The 8,279-nt window shown below is 54.1% G+C and overlaps 1 protein-coding gene across 1 annotated transcript in view; it reads left to right on the top strand.

Annotated features, from left to right (window-relative positions):
- LATS2 (large tumor suppressor kinase 2) overlaps positions 1-8,279 on the top strand; it is a 56,791-nt gene that overhangs the window by 31,286 nt on the left and 17,226 nt on the right. Inside the window, exon 2 of the mRNA XM_021717535.1 lies at positions 7,697-7,829. Coding sequence (XP_021573210.1) covers positions 7,697-7,829 — 133 coding nt within the window. The remainder of the gene's footprint in view (positions 1-7,696; positions 7,830-8,279) is intronic.

The following is an 8,279-nucleotide window of genomic DNA, read 5'->3' as shown; positions in this document are numbered from 1 at the left end:
TTGCCCAGGCAGGTCTCGAACCTGCAGGCTCAGGCAATCCACTCACCTCAGCCTCCCAAAGTGCGGGATTACAGGCTGAGCCACCGAGCCCGTATCTTGACTCTTTTAAGGCCACTTTGTAAGTGTAGCCACTGCTATCTTCCTTCTGGGATGAGCCTGTAACTTTCCAGACAACCACGGGGAGGCAAGCTTCATGCAATCTGCACCCAAACGTCCTCGTCCTTGGACGCTCAGAGGCTGACTGTCTCCAGCAGCGTGAGTCATAAGAGGCGCAGAAGACTCCAGAAGTCCAGACAGATAAGAACAGCCCCTCGTGTGAAAGGCAAGGGGGCGGGTGGCATGCCTGGGCCAGCCTCCAGGTCAGTTACGGGGTCTGTTCGGGCAAGGTGGGCCTGTGTGCCAAGTTCCTGGGAGTGGGGCTTTTAGACAGAGATGACGGCAGCGCTCTCCAAACAGCATCTGTCTGGAAGCAGGAGGCCCGTCCTCCCACACAGTCGGCCGACTTCATTTCAGGAGCCAGGACTGGCTTGTGGCCCAAGGAGGAGCAGTCTGTTCTTCCAGAGTGAGGCTGAAGCTGTTTGTGCTTCAGCTCTGATGATCGGGCTTGTGTTTTTGGCCATCAGTGTTCCTTGATGGCTCAGGTTAGTGCTTTATAAATTCAGTCTCAAAAACTTGCCGGGTGTGGTGGCGTGTGCCTGTAGTCCCAACTACTCGGGAAGCTGACATGGGAGGATCACCTGAGCCCAGCAAGTCAAGGCTGTGGTGGCCATGAGCGTGCCACTGCACTCCAGCTTGGACCACAGAGTAAGACTCAGACTCAAAAACCAGACAAACAAAAAACACAGGAATGTCTCTCTCGGGGAAGGTTTTGGAAGAAGGCAGAGAAAATCCTGCCTGGGGGAGGTCTCGTGCAACCCTGTGGTGCGTGGACCACGGGACACCCAGAGGCTGTGAGAACACAGGGTCCCTGCCAGAGCACATGGGCGCCTGCCTGGTGGAGGTGTCTGGGAAAGCCCTGCAGTGTTGGTTCCCTGCCTGGAGCATTGGGCTGACTGTGTGCATGTCTGCACATGCATGTGCTGGTTGGTTCCCAGGAATGGCGCTGTGCAAATCCCTGGAACTGGGTAGCACAAGTGCTGCTAAAGGTGGACTCTCCCACCCTTTCTTGAAGTGTTTTAAAGAGCTTTATATGTTATGCTGTTCTGGTGTCCATCATGATTATTTTTCACTGGAGTGTGTCTTTCTCAAAAAGAATTTGGACCTAATAATAGCCATACCCAAGAGTTTAGCAACATTTAACAAAAAGTGCATCTTAAAGATACAATCATTAGGGTAATTTTGTCACCAGATACCGGCCAGCGAATATCTAGGGCCTGTAAAGAGCAAGGCCGTGTAAAAAGGCACCGACTTTTTTTATTGTCGAGATGAGGTCTTGAGCCTGTGGGGTAGCGCAGGCCTGTAGTTCCGGCTACTCAGAAGGCTGAGGCGGGAGGATCGCCGGAGCCCAGCAGGTCGAGGCTGCGGTAGCCGGGAGCGGCCACTGCACTCCAGTCCGGGCGACCGAGTGACACTCCAACTCAAAAAAAAAAAAAAAGGCACTGACTGCTGACAGCAACCAAGTGACGATACATAAAGGCAGTGAGTTTATTTTATTTTGTTTTATTTTTATTTATTTATTTTTTTTGTTGAGTTGGAGTCTCACTCTGTCGCCCGGACCAGGTGGGCAAATTGGTGAGACCTCGTCTCTACAATACATCCAAAATTAGGCGGACATGGTAGTGCATGTCTGTAGTTCCAGCTACTTGGAAGGCTGAGGCAGAAGGATCGCCTGAGCCCAGCAGGTCGAGGCTGTGGTAGCTGTGAGTGTGCCATGGCATTCCAGCCTGGGCGACAGAGAGAGATTTCAACTCAAAATAATAATAATAATAATAACAACAACAGCAGCAACAACTCAAATAATAATAATAATGAAGAGGAGGAGGAGAAGGAGAATCATCTCATTTTTTTGATGAAATATTTATTAGCATTTTGTTAAATCTCTATGTTAATCATCATCTAATATATCCATAAATTTTACTTTTTGGGAAACTTTCTGATCTTAGCAATTAAATTTACTGGGAGAAAAGCTTAGGAGAACATTCCAAATTTAAGGTAAAATAGACGGACATAATTTTCCATATTATACACAGCAGAGAAAGAAGTAGAGTCCACTTCAATTTCTTTCTTTCTTTCTTTTTTTTTTTGAGTTGGAGTCTCACTCTGTCGTCCAGACTGGAGTGCAGTGGCTGCTCCCGGCCACCGCAGCCTCGCCTGCTGGACTCCGTCAATCCTTCTGCCTCAGCCTTCCGAGTAGCCGAAATTACAGGCATGCGCTACCACGCCCGGCTGATTTTTTGATTTATTGTAAAGATGAGGTCTCGCTGCCCAGGCGGGTCTCGAATCCGCGGGCTCAGGCAATCCACTCACCTCAGCCTCCCAAAGGCGCAGGATTACAGGCTGAGCCACCAAGCCCGGCTTCAATTTCTTTCTTTTTTTTTTGAGTTGGAGTCTCAGCCTTCCAGGTAGCTGGGACTACAGGTGCGCGCCACCACACCTAACTAATTTTAAAAATTGATTGTAGAGATTAGGTCTTGCCAAGTTGCCTGAGCTGGTCTTGAACCCACAGGGTCAGGCAATCCACTTGCCTCAGCCTCCGAAAGTGCTGGGATTACAGGCTGAGCCACGGAGCCTGGCCCATTTCAGTTCCAATGATCTATTGTTGCGTAACAAACCACCCCAAAGTTTTTTTTTTTTCCCCCAGGTTCTCACTCTGTCACCCTGGCTGGAGTGCAGTGGCATGTTCATGGCCATCACAACCTCAACCTGATGGTCTCAGGCGATCCTTCTGCTTCAGCCTCCTGAGTAGCTGGGACTACAAATGTGAGCCTCTATGCCTGGCATTAATTTTTTGATTTTTTTGTAGAGATGAGGTCTTGCCAAGTTGCCCAGTCTAGTCTCGAACTACTGGGCTCAAGCGATTCTCCTGCCTCAGACTCCCAAAGTGCTGGGATTGCAGGAGGGAGCCACTATGCCCCACTATCCATTTCAGAGTTTTTAGTAGCTTAAACACAATGACTTACTTCTCGTGGCCCTTGGGTTGGCTGGGCTCAGGTGAGCAGCTCTTCTGCTCCATGTGGCGTCTGCTGGGGTTCCAGGAAGCCTGTTCCATTGATCATGTAGCTGGGGCTACATATCCAAGCTGTCTTCACCCGCAGAACAGACCCGTGGCAGGTGGCTGGGACCGTCTCCAGCCACTGAGGGATTCCAGGAGTGAAAACGGAAGCAGCCCAGCTTCTCAGGGCCTGGAGTTAGAACTGGCACAACCGCACCTTGCTTGTCCCATAGGTCAGGGCCAGCCAGGATTCAAGGAGAGGACAAGTGGGCTGCAGCCTGTGTGTATGTATGGGTTGGAGGTGCTGTTAATGCTCATTTCTGGATGCGGATACGGTCAGAGACACAGGAAGAGAAAACAGGATCCAGGACCTCTGACACTGTGTATATGTATGTGTAAACTCATAGGAAATTCTTGGTATATTCAGTTTCCATGGTGGGCACAGTGGCTCATGCCTACAATCCCAGCACTTTGGGAGGTCTAGGTGAGAGGAGTGTCTGAGTCCAGGGGTTCGAGACCAACCTGAGGAACTTGGTGAGACCTTGTTTCTACAATAAATCCAAAAATTAGCCAGGTGTGGTGGCGCACACGTATATGGTCCCAGATACTTGGGAGGCTGACATGAAGGATCACCTGAGCCCAGCAGGTCCAGGTTGTGGTGGCCTGGAGCATGCCACTGCATTCCAGCCTGGGTGACTGAGAGACTCTGACTCAAAAGAACAAAGAAAAGTTTCTATGGAATGTGCCGTGTTTCTGTTCACCTCTTTCGATGGTCGCAAAAGTTAAATCTTATTTTAGCAGATGACCCTCAAAATCCTGGAAGTTTAGAGTCAAAAGGAACTTTGGAATTAGCTTGTGAAAGCTTATCTTGCTCTCTTATTAGACTCAACTGTGGTCTGGAGAATTTCTGTGATCTGCCCACAAAGATGTAGCTAGATGGTACAGACAGTTTTGTTGTAGTGGAATTTGACGTGTGTATAAGAATTTGTATTGTTATATTCTCTTTAACAAAAGGAAATCATTTCTATTTCTACATAAAACAAAATTAAGACATTTGTATTTTTCTCGTGCTCTAATTAAGCCCTTGTTCATAAACAGCACTGATCTGTACATAGTTACTAAGAGACATTTTCTTTTTGAAACTTCATTTTTGGTTTAAGGGGTCCATGTGAGGATGTACTGTGTGACGGTGAGGTTTGGCTTCTGTGGAACCGGCACCTGGGTGGTGAGCACGGTACCGGTGGGTGGTTTTCCAGCCCTTCCCCTCCCTCCTCCCTCTCCCCTCCCCACTCAGAAGTCCCTAGTGCCGTGCTCCCATCCTCGTGCCCGCATGTGCCCAGCGTTTAGCTCCCACTTGTAAGTGAGAACATGCAGTATTCTGTTTTCTGTTTCTGTGTAAGAAGAACACGCAGCAAAGCGCTCGAGCTGTTCAGTATTGAGCCTGCATAGAATCTGCGAATGTCATCCTGTTTTTCGCAGTCGCCTAAGATACTTCTGTGAATCGTCATGGCTGACCTGTGAACCATGCTGAAATGTGCCACTGTCTCCTTGCCCTAGAGCAACCCTGTCAGCCTTCTTTCATGTATGAGGAAACTGACCCTTGGAGTAGGTGACACATTTGCTAAAGGTCACACAGCTGCTTAATGGCAGGGGACGTGTGAACCCAGGCATGTGGCCTCCTTATCTGGGTTCATACTGCTAAAGGTGGTGTGAACCCATTTGTGTGGCCTCCCTTGTGTGGGTTCTGTACCACTAGAGTTGGTGTGGACCTGGGTGGGTGGCCTCCTTGTCGGGACTCTGTACCACTAGGGTTGGTGTGCAGCTGGGTTGGTGGCCTCATTCTCTGGGCTCTGTACCTCTAGGATTGTTGTGGACCTGGGCGCGTGGCCTCCATGTCTGGGCCCTGTGTCTTCTGGAGTGGCCACCTGCAGTGCCGGGTCAGGACTCGTAAACTCAATCTCCATACATTCCTGGGAAAGGGAGGTGAGTGGCCTGACTTCTCAGCTGACTTTGGCCGTGTCTCCCTGTCACGTGCCTGCCACGTTCCTCCTGCGTCCTTGGCTGCTGGCCTTCTGCCATCCCCAGACTCTGGGCCCATCTTCTCTTGTTGCCTGTCACGTGTTCCTGGTGGATTTGGGAGTGAAGTTCCTTCAGTTTCTGGAAGAGCCTCTTAGGCATGTGCCACGGCGTCTTCTGAGGGCTCGAGTCTCAGGTTGATGTTTGCTAAATAAGAGGGGTGGGCAGAGGACAGGGTGAGCCTGCCCACTTGGGGCACGTGAAGGTTTTGTTTAGAGACTGGCTGGCTCAGGAGTGTGGCTGGGTGGGCACCTGCAGCGCTCCATGCACGCGAGTTTTCGCCGTGGTCTTCCTGCTACTTTTTTGGTGCAGCTCCTGGACGTGAAGCACAGTGGATGGGCGACTCTTGACGTAGTGAGCATCCTGTAGATATGGGGGGGCCGAGGACGCCACATGCGCCCTGGTCTGCCTGCAGGGTCGTGTCCATGACCTCAGCAGGTGCCGGAGCCGTGAGCACAGGCGAGTGAGTCACCCCGAAGGGAGGAGCCGGTGTCACGGGCCAGCCTGAGCCACTGCACAGCTGGTGCTGGCTGAAAGGCTGTGGCCCGGGCTGGCTGTGATGGGCACATTGTTCCCTGGGCACCAGGGCTCCGGAGATCTTGCTAGATGTGGTTTTGCATCGTATCTTCCTCCAGGCCGTCAAGGCCCCAGACGTGGCCTCATCGCCTCACCGGTGGTGAGTGGGAGGCAAGGGCTTCTCCCCCGGCCCAGGTGAGGCAGGATCCCCGGTCTGACCCTCGCCTGCCTCTGCTCATGGCCTTCCAGGTGGCAAACATGAGCCCTTCTGTCAGGCCCAGCACCTCTTGGAAAACCACTGTGTTCTTGTCACCATTGCCAACCTGTCGCCACACCTCCTTCCACAGCAACGCGGCCCGCCCTCGGGCGGCACCTCCCACATCTTCCATGGGGCTCACTTGGCTGCGTCCCTCCACCCGCCCTCTCACCATGCCCACACCCATGCCATGGGGAACACAGGTACAGTTATGGCGGGCGACGGCCAGTGTCTCCAGTGCTCCATGTACCTGGTGCATGGCCAGGAGGGACACTTGCGTCACTGACAGGCAAGCTCATGTGAGCCTCAGGTGCTTACTCATTCCAGGCGCTATTCTGGGTGGGCGAATGCAGCCTCAAGGCATGCGGAGTCCTGCCCCACCAGGTTCTCCCAACCCCAGGGAGCAGACACGGACACACAGACAGCTGAGCACGAGACGGGACATGGCGCCGCCATGCTTGTCTGGGGCCGGGAACACAGGGGGCCATGTCTCTCCCCACCTCTGCCAGGCTGAGCCCCAAGCGGCCTCCCGGGGTGCCGAACCCTGCTCTGCTGTGGGGTGGTGGTGGTTTCCTTCTGCGTCTTCGATGTCCCGTGCCCAGCCCCCTCCACTTCAGAGTGCCCGGCCTTCTCTTCCCCTGGAGGCCCTGGGCTGCCTCCACCTGGCTTGCCCTCGCCTGGAGCTGGCCTTGGGGTGTCCTCTACCCTGTCCTCACTCTCTGCCTTGCAAAACTGTCACGAGGGGGGTCGGCGGTGGGTGCAGGGACAGCCTTGTCTCTAACACATCCATATCTCTCTCATCCCCTCCTGCCTGGTCTGTGTCCCCCACTGACAGTGTCCCCAGCCGGGCCTCTCGACTGCCTGTGTCTGTCTGGAAGCTTCCTTCACGGACACAACCCCCAGGCCAGCCTGTGGAACCTCTCCCAGCCCTACCTACCGGGTCCATCCCATCCCCCCAGGCCCTTGCTCTGACTGTCCCGCCTGCAGGGAATACCTTTTCACCTAGATTGTCCGTTGGCGAAGGGCCAGCCACGCCGGTGCCCTGCCGACTTACCCAGCCTCTTCTGGGTGGCCTCCAGTCATCACACAAACAGTTTCAGGTACCTGACCTTGCCACAAGTCCCCTACTGCTGTAAACACTAGGCACACAATAAATGACCATTGGGCAGCTGTGGCCTCTTCTTGGGGCAGGTTGCCTGGTTGTAGAGGTCGCCTGGGGTGAGCCAGGTTGAAGCCGGGTCCCTGGCCTCCCCCAGACCCTCCTATTAGCTGCTGAGTCCCACACGCTCCAGTCCAGCCGCAGACCATGCCTGAGGAGGTGCGGAACTCAGGGTTCCTTAGGCCCCCCTCAGAACTCCCGTGTCCCTGACGTGGGCTCAGCAGTGGTGTGGTGCCTGCTGGCCTCTGTCATCAGGCCCTGTGCTCCTTCCGGGAGCCATCTGCAGTGCGCCCAGGGCCCCAGCGGTCTCGGGAGAAGGGCTGCAGCCGTTGGGCAGTCTCGGGAGAAGGGCTGCAGCCGTTGGGCAGGGGTGATGGGAGTGACTGCACCCTGCCTAGGACAGCCCTCAGGCCTCCCTGTGAGGGGATGGCAGTGAGCGTGCTCTGCCTAGGACAGCCTGCACTGGCCTCCCTGAGAAGGAACGGGAGTGACCATGCTGTGCCTGGATGGCCCACACTGACCTCCCTGCTTCCCCCAGGAGATGGCCGGCCGAGCCCTCAAGCAGACGGGCAGCAGGAGCATTGAGGCAGCCCTTGAGTACATCAGCAAGATGGGCTACCTGGACCCCAGGAATGAGCAGATCGTGCGGGTCATCAAGCAGACCTCCCCAGGTGAGCCAGCCGCGGGGTGGGTAAGAGGGATTGTGGTTTAGGGGTGTGAAACCATGTGCAGGAAGAGAGGTCCCCTGGGTCCCCTCTGGCTGGCAGGAGACGGTCTCCTGGTCTCCTGGTCGCTGCCTCGTGCAGGTGAGGAGTGAGCCCCACCCACCCTGCTGAGCCAGGTCCTGGAGGGCGGCCCCAGGTGGTGGGGGGGGCTGTACTTGATGCTCACCCCACCCTATCTGAAAAAACTGTGGCATCGCCCTCCTAGGGAGTGTGTGTGTTTGTTTTATGAAAGACTCGAAAAGTCGGCAAACTCAGAGTAAAAATGATCTTACTTTCTCTTGGGACTGTTGAGGGATCTTTGAAAAGGGAGGCTTATTTCTTTTTTTTATTTTTTATTTTTTTGAGTTGGAGTCTCACTCTGTCGCCCAGACTGGAGTGCAGTGGCCGCTCCCGGCT

This window comes from Carlito syrichta, unplaced genomic scaffold, assembly GCF_000164805.1.
Source record: "Carlito syrichta isolate Samal-C Ts95f unplaced genomic scaffold, Tarsius_syrichta-2.0.1 Scaffold309850, whole genome shotgun sequence".
NCBI classification, from domain to species: domain Eukaryota; kingdom Metazoa; phylum Chordata; class Mammalia; order Primates; family Tarsiidae; genus Carlito; species Carlito syrichta.
The sequence above is the reverse complement of the archived record's forward strand: the minus strand, read 5'-3'. Positions and strand labels throughout refer to the sequence as shown.